Raw genomic sequence first — 27,248 nt, forward strand, 5'->3', positions numbered from 1 at the left:
GTCACATGAAACAGATTTTTGATAGGCAGCCGAAATTAAAGTGCTTTTTCAGATGTTTACATCTCTAAAAATGTGTCAGCGGCTATTTGAGTTTCACGACGCGGCGCATAGCTATGTATAAAACTGCACCCCCTTCTCTCCAACATCTGTTAAAATGTACAGACATGAGCACAGAGCACAGGCTCAACTTGTCTTCCATAAGTGCTTTATAATCGCCCTCTCCTCGGGGGGAGGCTGGGTTTTCTAACGTTCAGCTGGCCGCAGCTTTCCAAACTTACTGTTATACTGCCAAGTTTAACACAAAATCACCCTGAGAGAAATCCAAGGCACTCTTCCTTCTTCATACAGGAACAAATGAAAGTACCTTCAGTAACCCCCGCAATCGAGCACCTTCTCTCACTTTTGTTTTTTCTCCTCTAGACTCTAATTTTATGGATTTTACTGCCACACTTAGTGCTCAGGCAGCTCATGGCAGCCAGTGTTCAGCTCTTATAGCACTTAGGAATAAAAGTGTCATGCTTAGTGAGCTACAGCATGATACTTGTTTCCTCACTCTGCTAAATACTTAAGTTCGGAGACTGTTTAAAGATCTATAATGCTCTTTCTAATCATCTTCAGCCAATGTTTAGATAAATGCAGCCACACTGCAACAAAGTAAGTGCCATAACAAGTCATATTCAGGGTTATTTTTATAGTAGCAGCTATAAAACTATAACTTTTTTTATAGTTTGGTATTCAGTGTTACAGGGGTTGTCTTGAAGTAAGTATCAAGACCTTGAAAAAAGGTAGAATAAGGCATTCTAGTAGTATGAAGAAGAAACTCTCCATTCATAAATTGGATTTTTCGACTGAATATTAGATTACATAAGTTGTACAGAGGGATATTTTTTGCGGTGCATGTGACTGACGTTACATCAGTGCAGACTCTTAAAAGGCGCTGGCTAATTTCAAATACAATTCCAGTTCCACTTCATTTACTGCACACTGGAATGTAATCTCTCATTACTCACATCTCCATAGTCATTTTGGCCTTTTTTATTATTATTTTTATTTTTTTTTTTTACATTACACTACATTACATTAACTTTTCCACATTAGGCCGGTACAGTTTAGAGGTGGATGGTGCAATGAAGGCTTCTGTTTTCAGGAAGGGTCGGGTTGGCGGTATTCCTGCTCCCTGAACTAAAAAGCCTCTAACATGACAGAAAGCTTGTTAAGTTCTTCATCAATCATCTGCATCACCTTCTCTCCGTGTCGTTTAGAGTGGGGGATCGATAGCATTACACTGTCTGTGATGCTGAGAGGAGCAGAAGTCGACAAAGGCTTTGTTACAGTAGCTCTTCAGTTACGTGGCCATCACCTTCATTTATCGCCTGCTCTTCCTTTACTTCCTCACCTCGTGGCTCCCACTCACGACGCTCTTCGTTTAGCTGCCTATCGCCTCTCTCTCTCTCTTTAGTGGCTTGACAATATAGAGGCTAATTATAACATCATGTTGTCATTATCTATTGAACAGTAATTGTTAACACATGACTCAGAGCTCAGACTGGACAGCCTATATGACTGTGGGGAACTATCATGGGCCATTGTGAAAATACATTTTTTACCCTCATTTTGGTTCTCAAACAGATGTAAGTATGCACTTAACTAAAATGCAGGGGTGGAAAAAGTACCAAAATATCCTACTCAAGTACTCTCACTTTGTTGGAATTTTAAGCAGAGCAGAGTTAAATACTGAGGAGTGTAAAATGGGCTTAAGTGAAGGTAAGAAGTAACAGAGTAATTGTTATCAGGTAAATTCTTTAAAAAAAAAATAATATTATATGATCTTTTACAAGGTAATTCTGAAAAGACGACAAGAAATACTTCAAGCAAGATAGTCTGCATTGGGAAAACAAATGCTAAAATGAGATTAGCATATTTTACATAAATAAATAAATAAATAAAATAAAATAACAGTGGTCTTCTTACATTGCCAGTGGTATTATATTCTCTGTTGCTCTTCCTCTGTCCATTTTTTCTCAACAACTTTCATCTCCTCGCACCACTCTTCCCAACAAAGCGCTGAATCAGCAAAAACACATGAAATGATTCTGTAATCCTCAAAAGAGCACAAGTCTAAAGATGCGTGCTTTGGGCTATAGTATTTATCAGACGCTGTGTTTCATGAGTTATGGGTTGGGACCCGAAATGAGTTGCAGGCCTGTTTCTGCTGGTTCCTCGAGAGGGCTGGTATGTTTTAATAAGCCTGCGTCCCAGGGAAAAAATTGGCATGACTTGATTTTGCTTGTTATTTGAGTAGAAAAAGTTTAGGAAACTCTCCACCATTCATGTCTTTTTAATTTTTGTATCCCTTCTTTAATCCTTGCAGTCATGCAAACTAAAGCAGGAGTCTTTATCTACCTCCTTCTCCGGTCAAACATCATCTCCTCTGACTGGGCAGGCAGTTATCAGATCAATAATTCCATTAATCTCGATGACCTGCTTCTCTGGCCTCACCTCTACAGGAGTCACATGTATTAGGATGATGAAGTTCAAGATTATGCATCACCTTTAATCCTGTCACTGCAACTGTTATTCCGTCTCTATAACATACTGTAAACAGGGACACCTTTGCATTAGGGCATCTTGCAAGTGCTTGGTAGAATTTTTTTTGTTATCTTCACTTTCCTCCCCAATCAAAAATGAGCCAATCAGTGCTAGAGTAACCACCCTCAAGCGTGGCACAGTTTCTCTGTCCGTCACAAGCTGACCATTATGCTTCAGCAAAATATTTGACAAAGACAAGCAGCGTAGCATTCAGGTCTATCTCAGTCCTCGGTACGATAGCACTGCTCTGCCTCTGCTGCAAAGTGCAGCGATGTTGCAGCAACCTTTCACACAGCCAATGTGATTAGATCGCTGGACTTTATGTCTCCGTGCGTGCACTCACTGCACAGTATGTGCATGCACTCATGCTTGAATACATGCCTGCGTGAGAATATGTGCCTGAACTATCTGTCTGCCCGAGTATGTGGGCATGCATGCGTGCATACATGTGAATGCACCTGTGTATGTCAGTGAATGTATTGTATGTCTCAGCCCACCCAAAAGGTCCTTGTGTTTGTGTGGGGGCGTGCGCTTGTGTGTCTGTGCGTGCGCTCGTGTGCACCGATGTGTGCCTTTGTGGGTATGTGTGCAGTGTTCGGGCCTGCGGGGGTTTGCCACTTACCTAGCCCTAGCAGCGGGTGGTGCTCAACAAGTGCCCAACTGTTGTCGTCTACACAATGGCTTTTATAAACCAGGAGCTGGCACAGGTCCCTGGCTGTCATGTCTGCTGGGATCTCCACCACTTTGCCCATGCCGTCTTCACTGAAGATCTTCACAATCTATGAGGAGAGAGAACGATTCAGCTTGAGGTTCAGTTATGAAAAAAAATCAGGATAATTTCAGTATAGTTGCTGTAGGAAGGGACTTCATGAATGATTAAGATGGAAAAACAACAAGAGGCATTTAAAAAACTGCAGACATTTTCTCTCATCAACACAGCGACATGAACTCTGATAGGATCAACAGAGCTTTTCAGCTGTGAAGGTTAAATATGAGGTGAGATGAATGTTTAAATACGGATATTTAAGGCAACTCTGACAAGGCGAAGCTGTGAAAAAATCAGTCAAGCTAAACCATTTTTGAAAACACAGCCCAATGGGTGGGTAAATCCAGCAATTATCTTCAAAAGGTTAGCATTTCATTTATCATATAGCGCCCTTATACATTATGGGACCCACAGGTCTGTAATTTGAGCACACAATAGAAAAGAATGGCCATTGAAGACAATGTAGCAATTGTGGTGTTAGAAATCACAGACAAGCATTTCTTAAGCGACTTGTTGGTGTAATATAAAGCTAAGCAAATATACTCGTCTGTATAACAAGCATCTCATCCTGTGAACACAGAGCACAACTGTCTACGCCAAATGGGTGCATGGCTCAAGGGGACATAAGCATGGTGTTTCCACTTATAGCTTGTCAAGAAAATGTATGCAAGCAGCCCGAGATAAGACATGCTCATCTAATGCGCTTCAAGCTCAACTTCACCAGCACAACAAGGGTTTTGTTCCATAACTGAATATATTGCGTTTGGCTCAGTAATAGGGTTATGGACATATTGCATTTCAAACTGAATGTGACTTTTGTTGCATAATTTATTATCCCTTTTTAAGTCCATGCATAACACCTGTTTCTCTTCTTCCCTTTATCGTATATGGCCATCCACACCGTCAAACTTGCAGTCACACAGATACTGAGGCACCACAGATCGCTCCAGGCTGTATGTATCATAATTTATTATAACCGCGTTCTAAGATCCTGTTCGTTTAATCCTTCCTACCGTCTTACAAGACATCCGTATCCACAAGCATGGAGGCTCTGTGGAGGTTACATGTCTTGTATATCAGTGCCCTGTTTGCAAAGACACAGAAAATTAAAGTCCTCAATTATTATGTCTCCCCTAGAGGTCAACAGGGAAAATCCAGGAGACATGTAAGGCCAAAATACAATAAATAAATAATAAAAAAAAAAATCCCCATCTTGATCATGTTTTGTAAATTTTGGTAAATTTACTTCCACCTGGCCTGTGTTCTCTGACATTTCAACAGGAAGCCATGTAGTCACATACACAGGATACATGGCTAATGGCCCACAGTGGAAACTACAGCAGCCTACACAACCTGCAAAAGAATCCAGCCTTGTTATCCTACACAGGAATCTCGTCTATTAATCCTACACATGTATTGCATGCACATTTCCAACAGGATACGTCATGACAGAGAAATTCGGTTCCCTTCCCGGGCAAAGACACAGCTCATAGCGTTCTAGTTGGTGGAGTATCCAGGCCTGGAGCCGTGCTGTATCCATCCAAAATGGTCATTGAGAAAAGACCACGAAAAGCTAAGGAGCTTCAATTCATGCAAAGCTGCTGATGTATTTGTCTCTCTTTTTTTTTTTTTTTGTACGGGTCTCCTTGACTGTCTTCGAGCTTTTAGGTATTTAGACATTGCGTTTCTTGCTTTGGGGAGAGCACAGCAATACTTCAAAGAGAAACGATCTAAAATTGTAAAAGAGAGGGAGGCGAAGAGACAAGGCGAGAGAGAGAGAGAGGCAGACACAAGAGAGGGAGAGATAAGAGCCGGAGAAAGAGAGAAAAGAGAGCCTTACCTCCACGGCCCGCAATAGGCAGCAGTCCGGGGAACACGAAGGCATTTTTTGGAGTGAGCCCGGCTCCCCTACACACACTCACACAGCCACTGAGACAGAAAACCCTGCTGCTCGCTCGCCTTCTCTCCTTCAGGAAGAAAAACTGATAGAAATCCGAATGCTGACAGTTGACAGTTACCTGTCACCCAGCCTGGAGTCGGGTCCTTCAGCCTATCTAGACAGTCAAGGCTGTCTTTATTAAAAAAAAAAAAAAGAAAAGAAAAAGAAAAAGAAAAAAAAAAGCCTGTCTGTGTGACCTAAAGCCGGTGCCTGTGCAGCTCCCAGGGCAGAGACACAGAGGCAGTGAGCGATCAGATGGCAGTAGGTACAGTACAGTGCTTCCAGTGCCGGTTGTGTCTGACAACTATCTCCCTCTCTCTCTCTTTCCCTCCCTCTCCTTCTCTCTCTCTCTCTCTCTCTCCCCCCTCACAAAGGGTTACAGCCTCAGCCACGGGCTCTGAGGCACACTGAATCAAACCACACGCTCACCAACCAATCATAAGGCTGCAGCAGGCTGATGTAATCATTCCCACACAGACCCAGGCGTGCGCACACACACACACACACACACACTCACTCACTAACACACACACACACACACACTCCAGTATACACATAGACACACAGACCCGGGAGATGTGTGCGTGCACCGTCTCACACACACACACAGACGCACAGTCACGCACAGACACAGCCAACTTTTTCAGACCTCGCTTGCGAGCTTCTCTGCTTCAGATTCTTTTTAGAACTTAAAGCGAAAGGGTTCATTTGAGAAGGGTGTGGGGCAGTGAGGAGGAGGAGGAGGAGGTGGTGGTGGAGGAGGAGGAGGAGCAGCAGCAGGAGGAGGAAGAAAGGGAACAAGGAAGGAGTAAAAAAGTTTCTTTCGCTTTTTCAAACCTCCAGAAGTTTTCAAGTGAGGGCTTGTTGGCTTGTCTCTTTCTCTTTGCCTCTCTTGCTCGCTCGCTCTCCCTCTCTCTCTCCCTCTCTCTCTCTCTCTCTCCCTCCCTCCCTCCCTGTGGCTTAACTTTGAACTCCCCAGTCAGATCTCTGCCTCTCGCAGCAGTAACAAGACTCATTACAGGCCAAATGAAATGAAACAAACCTGGAGCAGCACTTGAACACTCCGACCTTCTCCTCCTCCCTGGTGTCGAGCGCCGTGCCAACATTCTTTCTCTCTATAGAACAAAAAACCTGGAGACTTTTGCCCACACACACACGCACATGCATGTACGCACGCACACACAGACACATCCCCCCCCTCTCCTTTTAACTCCCGATATTTAATATGGCATCGGACGGACAAAAGCCTTGACACACCCCGTCTGGGAGAAGCAAGAACAGCCTTACGTTGCCCTTGAAGCCGTTTCTTTTTCTTTTTTTTTGGTTGTTGTTTTCTTTTCCAGAGGGTGTGTTGTGTGTGCATGTGTGAGGTGCAATCCAGGAACGAGTGGAGCTCCAGAGAAAGAAGGAGGAAGTGGTGGCAACAGTGGTGACAGTGGCCAAAGTGATACGACTCAATTTACTATAGGGGGGAAACTTTGGAGAGAGAGGGAGAGTCTCGGTGTGGGGGAGGGGAGAGAAAAAGAGCCGGGGAGGCAGGGAGGGAGGGTGAGAAAGGGACATATGAGGAAGGGGAAGGGGAGCTGTGCGTCTTTAAAGCGAGAAGGAGAGAAGTGTGTGTGTCTGCGTGGGACACAGGGAGAAAAAAGACAGACAGACAGAGGGATGAGAGCAGCGAGGGGAAGCAGAGAGCAGGAAGCAGCGTGAGCGAGACAGAAACCGTCTGGTGACACACTTCAGTAGAATGTGTAGTATGAATGCTTCCTACTGTTAACTACATATCTAGACTGCACAGCTGTCTCTCCCGTCCAACCCCTCCCTTCCCCTCCCCTCCTCTCCCTCTGCCTCGCTCTCTGTCTAACACACACACACACACACACACACACACACACACAGAGAGACACACACTGAGTCACACACCCACCTCTACGTCACAGTTAGTCAGCCAGAGGGGAAAGCCCCAAGTTGCACACATCATGCCTGCTGCAAAACAGGTTCATGTACGGTGTGTCACTGTAAAAGCTGCACCACGCCGCTGGTTTTCTACCTTTTTTTTAGTTCTGGACCTAAAAATGGAGCTTCATTAAGCCGGAGACCTGCTTCTGAACTGATTTTGCTCTACAGACCCTGATATGAAAAGAGATTTCGGTTTGTGTCATACTTAAAGACAAATAGATCCAAACTGCTGACGATGGAACATGTTCAAATAATCTGTCATGAATGCTTTTAGTATTTGTGAATTTCCCAGTTTGGGATCAATAAAGTATACCTATCTATCTATCTATCTATCTATCTATCTATCTATCTATCTATCTATCTATCTATCCGTCTATCTAAAACAATTGCTCCTGAATTAAATTATAATGAATTGAGGTTATTGAGGACCACCCTGGAAGACCCTCAGTGGCCCCCGCTGTCCCCCGACCCCACTTTGAACACCACTGACATAACAGTGATTCAAATTGATTCACTAGTTGTTGACTCATTTTATGAATTACTTTTCTAACAAACAAATCTGTTTGATTTGTTAAAACACGATTTACGAGTTTTTGAAAAAAAAAATATATTATCTGTTTTTTCTTATGAAATGTGTTTTAAAGGTTATTAAAAAATAAAATAGCTAAAAAATAAAAAAAAATAAAACATTATTAAAAAGTTGCATGTTATAGCATTGGTTAGATCAACAACAGTACATTTTTTTTTAAGAACTGTAAATGTGAATTCAAGGTAATTTATATCAATTCAGACTTTTTTTTACAGTTTTCACTGTATCAGCATATTGATAAAGTAGAATCAACAGAATCTACAAGCAATGCCATCTATCTATCTATCTGTCTATCTATCTATCTATCTATCTGTCTGTTTTATTTTCTGCAGAGGATTGCAGCAGATCTTACTCATCTTCAATAATCTGCCTGGGAGCACAACATTGATCCTTAATTAGCTCCAGCAATCCTGCAGTGTGACTGGGCCACTGGACAGCCCAGTGAGTGGAAGGCATGAGAAAAGCTGACAGAGGAGTGACATGTTTTAACTGACCTACTCTACTTCTGTCTTCTTAAAGGGAAAGACGAGAGCGGGGGGAAGGAGAGCACGCGAGGAGGCGAGCTGATGAGGGCGGCAGGTGGAGGGAATGAAGGGAAAGAGAAAGGAGGAAGGAGGAAGAATTCAGGGACCTGAGGGTGAAGAGGTTGAGGGAAGGCAGAGAGGCAGATATTTACCAATCCACCGGATGTGATGCAACTATTCCTGGTGTGAATTCTGCATTCAACTCACATGGGAGGCAAAGTAGAGGTCGGAAAGATTCCTATTAATATAAAGCAAGCTAGTGTTACAAATCCTCTAGTCCAGCATTAATTTAAAAATATGCTCAGTTGGTTCAAAAAGCATGCATGGTCAAAGTCACATACTTTTCCTATCCTTCTGTGTTATTTACCTCTTAGTCAGATACATTTCAGAAAAAGTCAAAATTCCTATTTGAAATACAAGCTGGACATTGAGATGAATGCTATTTATATGTTGGAAGAAGGCAGTTACATTAAATACAGCACATGTGATGTGAATGCAGCATACTTCATGATGCAACAGACTTTTACAGTTTCAAGTCCTAAAACCAGGAAGTGAGTAAGCATTTTTGACTCATCGGTTCCCTGGCCAACGTTTTTTTTTTTTTTTTTTTTTTTTTGGGTGTCTTCAATTTATCCCAAAATTCAAGTCGATGGTTAATATAGGCATAAAACAGGTAGCCGCTTGACGTGACGTTGACTGTTGTAGTTCCTGTTAGTTTAATATTAGCCCTCTCTTTGTCTTAACTGGAGTATATTGCTTTGTGGAGATTATTGTGTTGACCAAAAGGTGTAACTATCGTAAGTCTTTGTTGGCGCCGCAGCTTATCTTCTTATTTTCGAAAACCCCGTGGAAAAACCCTCCACTGGAAACCTACCAAGGGAACTAATAGTGAAAGTAACTTCCTGGTAGGCCTGCAAAAACAAGAAGGAACAAGAACACTGTATTTATAGTGTGTGTGTGTGTGTGTGTGTGTGTGTGCCTTCAGTGTGTAGAAACCTTGGAGTTTGGAGGAGCAAGTATGCCATTAGGTTATACAGGGGGCAAATCTGAGATCAGAGAAATGAGAGACGAAAGGAAAAGAAATGAAATATAATGAAAATGAAAATGAATATAGGGTGAAACAAAGGACGGAGATGAGAGCGAAGGAAGTAAGGGAAGAAAGAAAGAAAGACAGACAGACAGACAGAAAGAAAATCCCTCTCCTCATGTCTTCTGAGGCTTTTAAGCGTGTCCTCATTTAGACGGTGGAAGAGAGCAGAGCAGAGCAGAGCAGGGGCCTCTCAACCTCTCAGATGACTCAGGTCTGATAACTGGCCTGTGATGTAATCCCCCGGGGAGAGACTGAGAGCTTCAGGCAGCACACACACACACACACACACACACACACACACGTACCTTCAGACGTGCACACACACACAGCCACTCAGGCACTCAGACGTGCTCACTCACACATACACCCCCCCCCCGACAGGTACAGATGTGCTGCGCTCCCACGCACAGACGCACTACTTAGCACGCACACACATCACACACGCGCACAGTCAGGCGTGCACACGCCGTTCACATGCACGGTGGGATGGCTGATGGCTACATGCACGGATAAGCGCACACGCATACACACTCGGCAATGTACAGACACTGGACAGACGGAGAAAGAGAAAGTGAACACGAACAGCGTGATGCACAAGTGAAACGTGCATGCACACGTACACGCCCATCCATCTCGCTGCTGAGAGACTTCTATAAATAGTTCCACTGGTATTACGTACATGTTACAAGCAATTACATCAGATAAGACTTCCTAGGGCAGATAACAATTCTTAGACTATTAGCCATTAGACATACAAGCCCACAGACACATTAGGATCCATTACATGTGGGCTGTGTTTCCATATTGCTCAGTACCTGGGGAAGGAAAGTCAATGTAGGTAATGTAGTGGGAACACAGGCATTATGAATGCTGCCCATTTAGGATGGCCTGAAGAATCCAAGGAAAAAAAAAAAAAAAAACGCTTGCATAATTTAGAGTGTCTGTCTCCCCAGTCTGGTCTCACCATGTATTCATATGCAAATGTGGCCTGATGTCAAATATGAGCTCATGTCAGCTCTTCCTGGAACATCCAAACAACAGGGAAATTCCTCGCAATACACAGTTCACACACTGCTTTCTGGGACATGCAGAGTACTTTCCACCCCATTCATCTGGAGGTCGCTAACACAACAGACTGGTTTTACAGTCGGGGGAAGAGCTGAAGATCTGTGAACTGCACTCGCCATGATGATGGTTAACTGCAGTTTTTAGATTGAATGAAACTTTATGATCCCTGTGGGGAATCTGGGTTGTGGCGGCAAGCAGAGAATAGAATATTACAAGGAGTAGGATATAAATAAGAGCTAAGTGTGCGAGAGGGTATAAAACATTACATGGGTGACGTTTCCAACCAGCAGAAGAAAATGAGAAATAAATGTGGATAGCTTTAATTTTTTTTGCTTGTTCATTTATTTTTTCTATTTTTTTATGCTTTTAATTGTGCTAAGAATGCATCATCTTTACGAACTCCGCCTTTCTAACTGTAGTTGTAATTTACTTTTCAGCAATAATTAAAACACAATCATTCCTTAATAATAATTACTATTATACCATGCTCTAGATGCTTCTGATTGGCTTGAGGGTTGTGCAGTTTTCAAAGTTTTCTCAAGGCACTTGAATAAACCCAACTGTGTTAGTCTATGTTTTTGTGTAGCTATACTGTATATTTAATTCACTTTGGCAAATCCATGGTAACAGTAGCCAAATCAGCTGTCTGGTACTGTCTCTGCTGCTGGGCTGTCTGACTTTAAAAAGTTTATTTTCATGATCACTCCCTAAATTATCTTTTCCTTTCTTTATTGTTAAGTGTCAGTTGTGTAAGTAGAACAATCCATTCCCTCTGCTTTGTCTTGGGTGGCTCTTGGCCTCCATGGTGCGCATTAAAAAACCTCTAACGTACACCTCATTGTGGGTTATCTCTGTTTTCAATGTTTAGCTGAGCCCATTTTCTCAGTTAAACAAAACTCCTAATGTGCTGTAACGTGCTGCTGTGTGTGGTCTGGCCTGTCCCGGGACACTGAGGTCCGGGTGATGAGTTGGAGACACAAAACCCAGAATGAGCCTTGGGACAATCAGCCGTCCCCGCGCCTGTAGTCTGCAGGACTGGGAGGCGCTAGCTGTGAAAACTCTGCTGACTCATGAGGAAGGGACGGTGAACTATCCCTTGTCATCCAATTACCGTGTCAAATTAAGACCCAAGACATGGAGGCCTATCCGGGCTCAGCACAGCAAAAGAAGGCAGAGAGGGAATTAGTGGGCGGACAGAGGGACAGAGAGAGGGAGAGTGAGGGAGAGGGAGGGGGGCGGATGCTAGGGAGAGGGAGATGTATGGAGAGAGAAGCAGAGGAGGGAAAGACTCCCAGCGCATACTGACAATACAAAGTCATGTATGGTGGCACGCTGCCATCCCTGCAACTGTGCACCCATGCAACAGACCATATTGGTTAGTTAGTTAGCCCACAGAGCCTGTTCTGTCTGTAAACAAAGGAATCTTTTAGTGCCCACCCATACGGGCTCAGAAAGTTGAAGGCTGGAAGACTCTGGAGCCGAGCCCAGTCAAATTTAGCAGTGCAGAACACGAATGCAGGTCAAATGTTCAGAGGAGTCAAACTGTATCAAATCTATGCTCTATTATTGAACTGTGTTCACAGAGCACACAAATGAAGCTGGAAAGGGATTTGCTCTCTGCAGTGTCTCTATGTTATCAAGGAAAAGTGGGGATTTTCAATTGAGCACAGTGATGGCAGTGAGAATTATGCTCCTGGGCAAGAAAATAAATGAATAAATGTGAACAGAAGCTTTGAACAGGGTCATTTAACTTCAAGATGACAATTTGTTACCCCCTTAAAATCCCTTCCACACCAGTTCTTGCAACATCAGGTCATTATGATCAGCTGAATGCTCTTTAAAAGTGGTAAAATGATCATCTTATTTTAATGATCTTTTATTTGACTCCTGCAACAGAGCAATATATGTTAGTTTATAGTTGAAAAAAAAAAACCATCCATATATTCTGCATCCTGCTTGTTTGCACATGCACAATGTAAGGTAACACACTTATTTCTGGCAACCTAGTTAAGCTTATGCAACAATGCAACAATCTTCTCTCCTCTCTCAATGGAGAGACAGCCCGCAAAGAGCCAAATGTTTCCCCAACAGGGGTAAAACGGCGGGTGGCGCTTAACTGTGCATCAGGGCTGATTATAGATCCTGGGCAGCAAATGTCCTTTCAGGCCACTGCTGATTTGGAGCCATTGTCCTATTACAGGGAGGAAAGGGGAGGAGGGGAGGGAACTGCGATTGGGTGAACAAAGGATGACATCATCGGCAAGATTTTGGCAACACACTGGAATTGGTCCATCGGTTGTACGGCAAGCAGTGTCGGTGGTGTAGTGTGGGACCCGCTCCGCTAGGTGAGGTCCAGACCACCCATCTCTGTCCGGGACACTGAACGACAGAGACTAGACATGTTTGCTGTAGGCCATGCATCTGACCAGTTTTTTTTTTTTTTTTTTGCATTTCTACATTTAACTGAAGCTCTTACAAAACAGCAGATTATCATCATCATCTTGTGAAACCTACATGACTGCAACACTGTAATAAAGACTTCAGTGGCATTAAGCTTGAAAAAAAAAAAAAAAAAAGTCACAAGCCTGACCCCAGTGAAGCTCAGACAGTGAAAGCAGAACCTTATAAAACAATAACAAAACTAAGAGGAAGGGAGAAGAGAGGAACATCTAAAGGTCCCTGGGTCCCATTAGTATAAAGAGGACTACTAGTGTAGCAGGCAACCACAGACAATGATTTCCCATTCAGAGGAATACAGTACGTGCCACAGTTCTGTACAAACTGTCCCAAATAATGAGGCGTTTTCTCTGGAGATGCCAAGATCACAGTCTCTTCAGTCTCTCCGCCTCTCTTTAGTTCTCTCTCTCTCTCCCTCCCTCTCTCTCTCCCTCTCTCTTCTCTCTTTTTTAACACAATTTTCAATTCCAGCTATTTGAGTCAGATTGCCCGTCTGCCTCCATTCAGTATTTCATCTGATGGTGGCCTTTTAAACAACAAACTTGTTCCACGAGCTAATATCAACACTGAAGGCTGAGTGCCATAGCTACACTTTGATCTGTCTCTTTTCCAAGTTTCCTCTGCCTTTTTGCACTTAGTATATTTGTCCTTCTTTTTTCTTTCCTTCTTTCTTTCTCTTTCCCTCTTGCTGACTACATTTAAATGTGCAATCAGGTTAAGGCAAGAAACTGGATAACTTGTTGATGTGCGCTCTTAAACCTGAGCATGCATTGCAGCTCTGCCACTTATCTGATTTCTGCTCAAAGATGGGATCTTCAGAGCAGATTAAGAGGTTTCTATTCTCCCTCGTGTTGCTTCATTTGCAAATTACTGTGTTACAGGGGTGTGCAGAGACATCATTATCTGTATCTGTTCAACCAATAAAATCATCTGTATTTGCACTTGTAGACCGTTAGTGGGTGTGGTCTATACTGGAAGTCACATTAAATAGGGCAAATGTTTTTTTTCTCTAATCTAATATTCATTGGCAATACAATTGTTGTGCCTTCAAAGCATCAAATTGATTTAAAATTAATTCTGAAAAATATTTCCACATCCTAATGCTGTACTTTTCATCTCATTTCTTTTTCTTTTTTAATTTTTATCCTTAATTAAACTAAGTTTTATTAATTGTCTGAACACTACTACTGCTGTGAAGAAGGGTCATCATCTGTGGTTGTCAATTTTTACAAGCATAGTTTATTATTGCCAGGCTACACACACACACACACACACACACACACACACACACACACAAGCAAGTTTGCATAGCTATCCCTGTTGGGACACTGCGTTGACTTCCACTCATTGTGGTGAGCCTAACCCAACCCCTAACCGTTTACTTAACCATAACCAGTTTATGTCTAACCCGAACTCAGATGCCACCAGGAGCATTGATGAGGAGCACTGATGAGGAGCATTGATGAAACTAAGCAGCAAATTTTATTAATCTTAGTTTCCTTCTTGTCTTCTCTCTCAACCTTTCGCACTGAGCTGTGTTGAGCTTGTCTTTCATTCAACGTCCATTGAAAGTGTCCCTTTAATCTCTGGTTGTTACTTGAAAGAAGTTCAAAAATAAACTTCAAAAAGAAGACAGTAATGTGTTTTAAAAGTGGAGCGGCTAACAAGTTTAGGCTGTAGCTCAGTTCTAGTTGTATATACTACATGAAGAGATGATGCAGTTCATTACTCTTCACTAAAAGTAATGCTGTAACAAACTCACTCACTACAGAGCACTAGGTAATATATTACATTTAGGAAATAACTTATTGCATCATTAACTGTTTTTTCAAGTTAATACTTTTTCTTTTCCTCACTTTCTGTTCTCCCCTGTTACTCTTCTTTCTTCCCTCCTTTCCCTTCATTTCTCAGTGTACAGCTCCAGAAATCTGAGCTGTCCTACTTTCCCTGAGAGAGAGAGAGAGAGAGAGAGAGAGAGTGAGTGAGTGAGTGAGAGAGAGAGAGAGAGAGAGAGAGAGAGAGAGAGAGAGAGAAGGGGGAGAGAAAGAAGAGAGAGGCAAAAAGGATAAAAAAACAAAGAGGACAGGGGAAGTCGAGAGGGGGCAGAAAAAGGGTGAGGAAATGGGACACAACTAGGGAGAGAGAGAGAGAGAGAGAGAGAGAGAGAGATGCAGTCTTCATGACCTACATGAGTCCAGCAGCTCTGTTCTGCTCTGGCCAGATGAAGCGCCTGCAGGCAGCAACACATTGCACTCTTTGTGGAGTCCACACACACACACACACACTCAAAGGAACCTCCACACAAGCACACACACCTGCGTTCAAGCACACAGATGTCCATTAGGGCACACACACACACATGCACACTAAAACTGGCCCAGTGCAAGAAATAATCCCACTTCACCTTAATGTGTGTTTGAGAAACTTTGACATGACAGTGATGATCTACAGCCTACATGACATTATCACAGAGAAAATCTGGGTTTTCCCACTGAGCGCTGCTTGGCCTTATGAAATGTAGCAATGCAAATAGATAAATCTGACGCACATAATCTAAATCATTGCGAGGCGTTCTACAGCCACGATCCATTTATAAGAAGACTATTGTGAACCTCCTCTGCTCATAATACTGTGGCTTCAAGTTCAGTTTTTGACCTTTGACCCACGTCGATGTTGCTACTCTGTCTCTGTCCTTCTTGCCTGTCATTATCCACTGATGAATTAAGAGGTGACCTGACTCCCAAACCCCCCGCAAAGCCTTGTGCGCTCACCGTGAAGGCATATTGTATTTGGCGCTGGAGACTCGTCGACTCCTCTAGAATTTACCCTAATTCAGCAGGCTATATTTAGAGCGCTAAAGTGGGTCATATACCCAGAACCACACAGGTATCACAGGCCTATTTATAATCCGGCTCTCTTCTAATTCAGGGCTGTGAACGGTGACCAGGCACTCCAGAGATAAAATACTGTCAGGGATTCCCATTAGCTGGAAGAGTGATGGGATCCTGGCCGGTAACTGGGTGAGAGTTGTGGCTTCTAATCTTACTGCACCTAATACCCCCCCAACCCACCGACCCCCACCCCCACCCCCACCCCGCCCTTACTGTGACGAGTGGGGGAGGAAGGACAGTTAAAGATGTATCATCCCCCACATGCCCCGGGTGTCCAGAGGCACACTCCCCTGACAGAACATTTGATCGTTTCTGGATTAAATTCTGCACTACCTGTGCTGCATTCTGCTACGTCTGACTTTTGAGAGCCGTGATTTTCTATGATTACCTTGGTGAACTATTTGAACTGCAGCTCACTTAAGAAAAACCCCTCTCACATTCTGGAGAGCCATAGTGAACTGCTTTGTGCTTTCACTGGATCCGACACAGTCCTGCAGACCGATTCATCATCAAATGTGAAAAATCCCCTCCATCTCACACACAAACACAGATCTGTGTGCATTCACATTCCATTAAATCCACAAATATGTGAATAAAATCATAAACCGTGCGTCTGCTTTTCCATAACACTGGCGACTTAATGCAAACGTTTGAAACGCTGCAAAAAGCGAAATGTGAACTGGATGCCGTTAGAATTAGATGTGTTTCAATGATGCAAATTGATAGGTTTCCTGAATGTCAAAAAGTCACATCAAACAGAAAAAATGAAAAAGAATGTTTTAAAATGTATTTTAATCGGATGTTACTGTTCTTTGTTACATGACTTTGTTACATTCTGCTTGGCCAATAAACACGTTCCCATGTCCGGTCAGGTTTGCTGATATCTAATCAAATTAAACCTGCAGCAGGCACAATTTGGAATTTTGTATTTTACTTGAACTGAAATGAAACATCAAAACCTTGCCATCTTTTAAAGAAGAGCCTTTCACAAAGATTTTAAATTTTTCAACCCTCGTTGAAATCTGCTGTATCCAGCGACAGCTTCTCTCAAGGACACTCCTCCTTAATTACTGCAGGAAAGCACAGGAGAGCAAGTAAAAGTTTGATTCCTGCATGGTTAGAGGCTGAATGGTGATCTTACAGATTTGTTTGAGTTTCTGTGGTCACAGTTCTGCTACAACATAGCCCGTGGACACTGGCTATTGGCAGTTCTGTGGTTACAGTCCTGCAGAGCTATTTTTAGAAGGGGCTTTTGTGTCAAATTATTAACGTATTTGGTAAATAGCTGTGCAATGAGTGGGGTAATATACAGGGTCATTATTGCAAAATGAGCCCCTGCGAAACAGCCATTACTCACCCTGTCAAGGCTCATTTTGTGATGGCTGGCTGTACTTTGTCTCTTACTTAATGGCCTCTAATTGTCACGGGGAGAACAGTCAAGTGGACCCAAATGCACACCAGGTAGGCAAAGCTGAGATTTTCAAGTCTTACTGAGGAACAGGTCAGCAAGGAGTGGAGGTAATCATGAGGGAACATGAGCAAACAACAGGCGGGGAGCAGGAATCAAAATCATAGATGAAAAAAGAACTGGCAAAAGACAGAACAGAGAGCTGATCTTCAATACAATTGAGCCGACGTGTGGTGGACAGGGGAACAGGCGAGGAGAGGCCAGGTGAGCCGGTAACAACAGGGCAGGGCTAACAAGACAATGCAGGGCAGGTGTGCAGGGCAAACACAGATCAGGAACACAGGAGGCTCACACAGAAACACAGCAAAAACAGGGTAAACCAAGGAAAACACACACAGAAAAGACAGACATCCAAAAAAAAAAAAAAATGTATAGAGTAATATTCATCTCCATACAACTACTGTGGGTCCTTAAACATGGCAGAGGCAGCATGCGTGACTTATCTGGGAGGTTGTGGGGAACAGATATTTCACAGGCAACATTACAACATGTCCAAAATTACTTTTTAATTAACATGTGGTGAAACCATTCGTATGGCAATTAGTGCTTTGCATCTGTCACTGTACAAAAAAAAAAATCTAATTTATCCCATCACATAAAACATAAAATCCCCACCTCAAGCGAGTGAGAGTGAACACTTTTTGCAATCTTAGGGAAGTTTTATCAACTTCAACATCTACTTGATGGACACCCGGCTTTGTCTGTATATGTGAGTGTGTTTGTGTACGTGTGTCAGCGTGTGCACGCGCGTGTGTTTACGCTTTTGCGGCAGCGTCGTGGTAACAGGTCTAGCTAGCAGGTCTAGGCATGTTTCCATTTAGCAGAGGGGGGATAAATATGGCCCTGACACATGAGATGTTCCAGACTCAACCGCAACCTGCCTGGCTCCTCCCCAAGCAGTATTTGTTCAACAGCAGCCAAACAATTTGTATTTCACAGCGCTGAATGCTGCAAATCCACTCACTCAGTCAGTGGCACATGTGTGTATTCGTGTATATGTTAATATGCGTGTGTCTGCTTGACAGAGAGAGAGAGAGAGAGAGACAGCGGGGACAGACGATATATGCTGACAAAGGTTTACTGTAACGTCTGCATGCTCTCTAGACCTCAGCCACAAAGAGCATCAGATAACAGGCGCGCGTGTGTGTGTGTGTGTGTGTGTTGATGGCAAGATGTAAAATGACGAGATGTAATGGTAGGAATAATAAGGCCAACAAGCAGGCATGCATTAAATATACACACATGGATGCACGCACGCACAAGCTCAAAAAACCCCCCCTTTTGAACGCTATATTTATATCCACATCAGCTACAAATAATCACAAAGCCATAAACAAACCAAATGGCATAAACAGAGCAAATCACACACACATACGCATGCACACACACACACACACACACCACAAACATATACAGTGCAACTAGCCAGTGATTACACAATGCAGGCAAGTGTCTGTGCGTGTGTATGTTTTGTGTTTCACTTTAAGAGCCATTTAAAAGCAGGCTGGCTGCTCGAGGAGTGAGCCAGCAGATTTCTGGCACTCTCTCACCTTTGATCTCCGCACAGCGCCTGCCTGCAGAACATATCAGTCGAAGAATGAGAAGCAGAACATACACGCACACACACGCGCGCGCACGCACGCACAGGCAAACCGCATACACGCCACCGCACACACTGTAAACGCCATGCAAACGCACAGAAATACAGGCACATACGGACATACCTACGTTTTAAAACACATGCACACACGCACGCCCACCAGGGAGAGGCAGCGCGAGCGGCTACATTCCCACACACTTAGGCCAATAGCTTGGGCATCGGCAGCATTCCATTCTGCTGTGTTTACAGTGGAAAAAATTGCCCTTTGACCCAGAGTATTTCCAACATTCAGGAAGGAGCCAGCCAGGGAATGCCATGCTTCAGCGTTGAGAGAGCTGAGACGAGTGATGGAACGATACCCGCCATTTATACGGTGGGTGTATCTTATTTTAGTCCAACTAACTTCTTTTCAGCAACAAGTAAGGGATGGATATCTGACGTCATCATTAATACCCTGTTTATTGCATTTAAGTGTTAATCCTGGCAACATCTCTCAGTCATGACAAGCATTGGCAAATTTACTTATATGAAAACTTCCTTCCTTTCAGTCAGCAGTATGGAGTGCGGTTATGGGTATTGAAGCAGCTGGGACATGAGAAGATGCAACACCGATGCTCTGCTGCAGTTCAGCATGCATAATGATCTTATAGTAACAACATTAAAGAGTCTTTTCTGCCACGAGTGGGAATCCCACGCTGAGATGTGAAAGGAGACAGGATGCTGTCTGTCTCTCTCACTCTACGACATCATACGTCTCTGCTTACTTCCCTCCTTGCCCGGACTGAGTCACCGAGTAAAAGCTGATAGAACCGCCCATTCCTCTCAATAAGCATTTACAGCCTTACACAAGCTGAGCGTTATTTAATTCAACTTCATAAAGATTCATTTTAAGCAGCTGGCATGATTCCTGTGCTGAGATAGAAGGCAGCTCAGGACACTAATACCTTTTTTTTTTAAATAGCCTACTATATCCTTCTTTTCAGTAGCCAATGTTGAGCAGATTGCAGCCCATCATTCAGATTATACCTCAGCTCACATGGCATTTGACACTATTAGCTTTTATGATAATAATTTGAAATAGAGCAATCCCACCTTTGAGGATTCCTCAAAGCAGCCAGAAGCAAAGCCATGCAGAGATTAGTAATGTCACTAAAAGTATGTGAAGTGATCTTTATTGTTCTCATCAGATTCTATTCTTATGGTGAGCGTGAGTCAGAGCAGCAGCAGCAAAGATCCAGATGAGAATAAGACAAAAGAGAATACAAGGACTGCAATACACAACAATACAACTTAGCTCACCTGCTGAACATAGCTGATATATTACAGAGAATAAATAAAAGATATGCCGACTTTATTCAGCAGATATGCAAGCAAATATAAAAATATGTCTAGGCACTCAAATATACATTGCAGCAAGTGATTATATCAGATTCATCAGCATGTATGGAAGTGTAGCACATGCAGTTATCCATTATTACCTGTAACCACATATATTAGTCTGAACATGCAAATGTGCCTTTTTAGTATTCATTTAATATAAGATATGTACTGGAACATCACATGTGCCATATGCACCGCCACAAATCATAATTGCAGAGGTGTATTCTTTAATAGTCTTCGCTTGGATACAAATGACGGGTTAACCTTCCACTAGTGAAGGGAACTGCTCTACACAGACACAGCTCCGGTGCTTCTTAGCATACTTCAATGTAGTCTTTTTTACACTGTTTACACTAGATACACAGAGATTGGTCTGCATGGAAAAACAGGAAAAAGATCTATCACTCGTATTTTTAGATCACTCGTAAACCAAATCTTGACATCTGTTTGGTGTGTTTGTTAGCCTGTCATGATGATTATGGTAGCCATGTAAATGTTTAGATATTCAGCTATCTCCACTGTCAACAGGCTGTGCAATGAAAAGAATTAATTATTTGGTAATGCTAAAAAGCATAAATAGATACTAAAGTATTGCTGACTGCAGCCTGCATGATGCAGCATTAACTGTTATTCCAACTTATGCAACTAGACAACAATGCTGGCACCGAGCTGTAACAGCCCATTTGCTAAGAGTGGCGAGCTGCGCCAACCACACCTCCACTGCTCGTCTGGCACAATGCGATATTTTAAGCATCTTGGCTCATCCCATGTAAATAAGCATCAAGGTATTACTTTGAGCTCATATGTTATTATACATATTGCTTTGTCCCTCTTCCCAAAGTTCAACAAGGATCTGAACTGAATTAAAAGTTGGGAGGAAATAGACTGACAAATGCATGTGACAGACAGAAAGACAAACACGGATATAAGCCAAGAACTAGAGAGAGGCAGACAGCTAGAGGGATAATGAGAGGCAGACGCAGAGGCCGAGAGACAGAGGATGGGATACAGCTACAACATATAGCAGGGTGTGCTACATCAATGTGCAGGACATCCAGTTCAAGTACACAAAATCCAACAAATCCTGGCAACCCAGTGCTCAAATCAGTATTCTCCTGCTAAGAACTACTGGAGCCGTTATGGGAACACAGTGTCCAAGTCACGATGTAACAGTGCTCTCTGTTGCACTACTCAGGACAGGCTGTCAAGAACCTAAACAGTGAAAATGTGCGCTCAATGGATTTCCTGGCTAACTGCTCCCCCCTTTCTATGGCCTCCTATAGTTTCTGCCTATGCCACGGTTTACATATGTTGACCTGGTTTTCTCTGTCCTGTACAGTGGCTGCACTATCTGCTAATTGGCCTGAAGAGCAGCCAAAGTTAAGCTGTATTAATGTGACTCTATGTAGAAAGATGAACATAAATCCTGAAATTTTCTTTAAGCAGCTGTAGTATAATCGTGAACAGGGATCAGACGTCATGTGCCAAACTCTGACACCCAAATTACCAATTGATCAGGTGCTTACAGATGGCAGCTTCCTAGTTTAACGCCAGTGCACAACCTGCCCAAATGTGAAAATGCATTTTTGCCCATTTGAGCAGGTATGTTTCAGAATTTCATGCGTCAAAAGAGTGACTTGAAGAGCACCGTCTATTAGCAGCTGGCCTATGTGATGTTGTCACTTGCTCCTGAGAAATGGCGCCGTCAAGATCTCATTTTCCATTTCTAAGAGTGAGCAGTCAGGTTTCCATAACCTGGGACTTTGAGTAACTGAGTGGATTACTTTTTTGATATGAAAACTGTGAAACTAAATGTGATGAGATTACATGATGACTCTCAGGCAGGATCTTGTGATGATAAGGAGAGACCTCTTCATCTTTTTCTCCAACTGGAATATAACACAGGCAGGACATTGTACTTATTCATTACTTTAATGAAAAAATAAGATATAGCTGTGCATACTCTACAGGTAGATTAGATTTAGATTGCTAAATTCATTAAGAGTTATTGGAAGCTTTAATCACTCATGCAAGCATTTATGTTACTAAATATAAAACCCTTGGTACCATAGAAAGTGAAGTCATGAGTCATGTGACGAGTCAGTTTACCTTGCTTTTTTAGTCTAGGTTCATCCCTAGACAGTGAATGCATGCCACTGTAACCAGTACTGGATCTGACTGTACAGACTGCTCCCCTGGCATGGTCATTATGCTGTAATGACACATATCCATTTGAATGAATCCTTGTGCACTAGTAGCTGAATGCTACGCTCCCAGCGGGCCAGTGGTTACAACAGTGGGGCCAATGGCAAATTTACCAGAATGACGAGCCCGGCAAGAAGTAATTGGGAATCATAAGGCCATGTCAAACAGATTGTGCAGTGATCCCTGGCAGACTGAGCTGCGTTCACATGACTCCTGCACGGGGGCCATGGAGTGAGGCAAGGCGCAATGGCGGGACAGAAGTATGAGAGTCTGTCAGAAAGTGCCCGGAGCTCGGAAAATTCAGTAAACTAAACACAGAAACTTCTCAACAGCAGGCTGGCTGGCTGGCTGCTAGCTGGCTGGCTGGCTTGAGTGAGGGATTGGAGGGCAGGGAGAGGATAGATGATAGATGATAGATGGGTGGATGAACTGACAAAGAGAGATAGGAACAGACACTGATAAAGACAGACAAAAAATGAGAGACATGCACAAAACAGAGCACATATGTTTCAGATATTCAAGGTCAGGGGTCAGTGGTACAGGGGTCAGGGAGCCCAGGAGCAGCAATTTGCCTCCTCTGCGTCCCTCTTGTTAAGGCCTGAACAAATCACCCACTCCTCACAGGATCTGAACCACTAAGGGAAGGCATATGTGATTGCAAGAAAGCAGCGTTCCCCATGCCTGCACAGCTGGACCCCAAGCCAGGAGGCACATGTGTGTGATGAGACGGCTCAGCAGGAGGTTCTTCAGTGGAAAGGTGCTGAATTGAATTTCCACCGAAGAACAACCACAATGAGACATACTTTCCATTGCCATCACAATGGACAGACATTGCCAATGCTGTAAATAGTTTACAGAACTCACAAAGACAAACACGCAGACGTGAGTGCAAACACGCACATGCACCCCGGCAACAAACACATGCACGCATATGCATGGATGCGTGCGCACCACACATGCACAAGTTCACACGAGTGCGCACCGTGTGCACTGTACATACACACATGCACAAACACAACGCGCACGCACACACAAAAGGAATTCAATTTTCCATGGCTCTTTCTCAACAATGCCTCTTCATTGCAAAAGGTTGGTGGTCCATGCAGAATAAAACCAGTAAAAACATTCAGTTCTCCCTCTATCTAGAAACTATTTACAGCGTATGAAAAACTGCAAAACTAGATTCTTCCCTCCCTGTTCCACCCTTCCTTTATAAATCACCCATGAATAATACCGACAGTGATACAATAACACACCTGTTTTGACTGAAGCAAACTCGCACAACATTGCTTATTAGAAGGATGAGTGGATGTAAAAAAAAAAAAAAAAAAAAAGTTGTTCAAGTTGTTCACGTCTCCACTTAAAATCAAATTCAAAAGAAGGAAATGTTATATTGAAGTGTAGTGTCATGCTGAGCAAAGCCTGAATATTTCTGTATGAGGTTAGCGCGCAGACACCTCTTTTTGCTTCAAAGTAAAAAATTCACAGCCTTCCTGCTCCATTAATCCCCACGCTCGCTAAACATCTTGGCTCCCGACTGGATGTTGGAAAGAGAGTTGCTGTGATGTGGTGCCATAACTGCCATCAGTGTCAAAGACAGAAGCAGTAGGCCCAGATATACTGGACTGACTCCTGAGAGGAAAGTTGGTAGAGGTTAGGTGAGTCTTTCTTTATGATTTACATACAATTTCGCTTATTTTTGTTATTGCCCCGTAGCTGCACAATTCCAGGAATATGTAAATTCTGCTTTTGGGTGCATTTTTGCATTAAGATCCCCATCCAAAACCAGATGTAGCTCCCCCTACCCCATATGCACCCCACACCCCCCAACCCCCCGTCCACTTCCTGGTCTTTACGTTACTCTTAATGGGCCATCTGGGAATTCAAAAACCAACAACACTCCCATTCCGAGCAGGTCACTCTGACTAATAACTTGGTTTCTGAATATTTACCAGTCACTCCTGCTTCAGTGATATACAGCCAAATTTATGCCACAGCTAGTAATTCAAGGAAAAACACAAAACCATTCAGTGAGACGTTTAGTATTTGACCTATTTACTGTATGAGCCAAGATTTACCATCTAGCGCTGAATTTATGTCACGGCCGGTAATTCAAGCCCATGACACTCCCACTGATAAAGAAACAACTTTCTCACTCACGAAGGCCAAACGCTCAAATAACAGTCAGCCATCAAAGGGGTAGTCCTAGATTCCTGATCTAGTGCCTAATTTATGTCACAGACGGTAATTCAAGCCCACAACTCCCCCGCTCCCAGAGAGGTCTCACTGTCTGATGATGTTTAAACATTTAATGGATTTCTCAGGTCTATCAATTCATTGGCTAATTTATGGGCCAGGGTTCAAATGAGCAGCACGGCTCATATTAAATTCACATCTTGGCTGGTGACTAAACTGAAACTGCAGTCTATGATCTTATACCATAAGAGCCATAACCAGAGCAGAACAGGATCTGGGCCAGGGACAGTATTTATGAGAAATAGTCCGCCCTCATATTACTGTAAACTGGTATGTTACTGTAACCAGCACTGGCTTGCCCCATATGAAGCTCATTAACAGTGACGACGGAGGGACTCTGGTTTCCAGGAATAGACAAACTAGTCCTTACATCTTTGTATCCACATATGAGTGCAACCCACATGCATGAACACAAGCAGGCACAATCAGGCGCACATACTACACACAGACATGTATGGAGGTGTACATGCGCACACACACACACACAAACACACACAAACGCACGCACACTCACACACACTCCTCCTTACACTTTCCGTTGAACAGTTTCCAAAACACACCAACCCGTGCACACGTACACGCACGCACGCACACACCCACATACACACAGTACTATACAGTGCCATCACATGTAAGCAATCACAGCCAACATGCCTTAGATGAGTCACTAACACAGGGGGGCATATGTAGAGCATGGAAAATTCCTAAAGCTAATGTCCAACAGACAGTCCAAGTGACCAGTACAGCTACTAAGCAATGCTTAACCTCTGAATCCTTCAAAAAAAAAAAAAAAAAAAAAAAAAAAGACTAAATCTTAAGACAAATATGTCCAAGTCATGTATGTATAAGACAATTAAAATTGTCATTAAAACTTTATGTCAAAGATTTCATGCACGTTTCTGACCTTGTAACGAGTATAGTCTCATAAACCTAAGAATCCGTTTTGTTTTGTTTTTATCTGGATCAGTTTTTTTTTATTGCTTTTTAGAGATGGGTTTATGTGGATGCCCTCGACGATGTTTCACAAAGTGTCCCATACGCAGACGATGTTTCATGGCCAATGCAACCAAACCAAAGTACTTATAATACATGCTAAAACGTTATGTCAACATGAGCACTGCTGGATAAAATCAAACATTTTTTTTCTCAGTTCCTGGAAAGTTGGCTTTATGGAGTGAGATGAAGTTTCCACAGCCTGGCAGTGATGCCTCTGTGGGGCTCCGACTTACATATTTGCCAGTAGAGGGATCTCCAGGGGGCAGGGACCCAGGGCTGAGGACAGGGGAGCTGGCTGGACTGCAGAGCTCAGGGAAGGGGTTGGGGATGGCCGGGAGAGACGATGTCCTCAACTGTTGCTCCTCTTCCTGCAACCTCCTGGATGATGGACACATGGCAAAAGGACAGTCATACTATGGAGGCAGTTAAGGTACTTTGTTAGAATTTAACTAGGGGGAGGATGGGCGATATGGACAAAATCAAACAGAATCAGAATATATTTCACAAATACCTTGATATTAGAATTGTGACAATATTGTAGGGATGACTGATGGTGCTTTCATAAGATATTTACATATGAGTTTTTTTGATAAACAATCATTAATAATGTGGATGTAATAACCAAGCAGGCAGAGGCAAATAATAGAACTACAACAGTGTAATAAGTTCATAAAATTGCAGCCCTTTTTTTGTAATGCAGCTTTTAAAACCAGGAAACAAGAAACAACATGTACACTGACGGCATATCACAATATTACAATATCAAAAATCCCAGCTATTATTTAGTCCCATTCTGTATCACAATATTGATGTCATTTCAATGTGTAGTCAAGCCACAGATGGCACACTGTGTTTCCTAAAGGTCTCAGTTCATTAGTGATCTACTGAAGATGTTAGGTGGCACAAGTGTTATGGCAAAAATATCAACAAGGCCGTGATCCGGAATTGCCTTTGGAAAAGTAAAATGAGTGTAACTTAAGGAGCATTCTGAGATGAGACCTTCTGACATGTGTGAAAAATGTGGGGGAGAGAGAGAGTTAGTATTAATAAAGCATCGCTGTACAGCACCCAGGCTCATGTCTGTTTCTGTCTGATCTCCCCATAATGAACAGTCGCCCAGAAAGTGGAAATCACAGACCCCAGCAGCCGACTGGCTAATTTTCTGCAATATTCATCGCTCATCAATATTAAATCAACACATCACTTTCAAGCAGCTTTAAATTAGGCACATATAAGCTTATGGCCTGAAAGAGGAGTGATGATTTGACAGTTGATCATAAACTTTTCAGCATTTAATTATATATATGTATATATATTTTAAAAAGTTATGGCAGACCCGTCTGTGAATTTCTAGCTGGCTAGCTAGAAGAATAAAACCGGAAGGTTCTCTCTATCTTAGTCTCTCTGTTTCTCTAACTCTCTCTCACTCTCACTCTTAATTTCTCTCTCTCCCCTTCTCAAACTCCATCTCTCT

The 27,248-nt window shown here is 42.9% G+C and overlaps 1 protein-coding gene across 4 annotated transcripts in view; it reads right to left on the reverse strand.

Moving 5' to 3' along the window:
- The window catches only part of grb10b (growth factor receptor-bound protein 10b), an 88,165-nt gene that overhangs the window by 15,169 nt on the left and 45,748 nt on the right, over window positions 1–27,248 (reverse strand). For 3 of the 4 annotated variants that reach the window (XM_030073529.1, XM_030073530.1, XM_030073528.1), the window contains exons 5-6: window positions 26,008–26,152; window positions 3,212–3,368 (exon numbers count right to left, since the gene is read on the reverse strand). In XM_030073529.1, the coding sequence (XP_029929389.1) occupies window positions 3,212–3,368; window positions 26,008–26,152 (302 nt within the window). Of the gene's footprint in view, window positions 1–3,211; window positions 3,369–5,195; window positions 5,777–26,007; window positions 26,153–27,248 lie in introns of those variants that run through there. The other variant, XM_030073531.1, reaches the window with a different exon arrangement.

Source organism: Myripristis murdjan, chromosome 16, assembly GCF_902150065.1.
Source record: "Myripristis murdjan chromosome 16, fMyrMur1.1, whole genome shotgun sequence".
Lineage (NCBI taxonomy): Eukaryota > Metazoa > Chordata > Actinopteri > Holocentriformes > Holocentridae > Myripristis > Myripristis murdjan.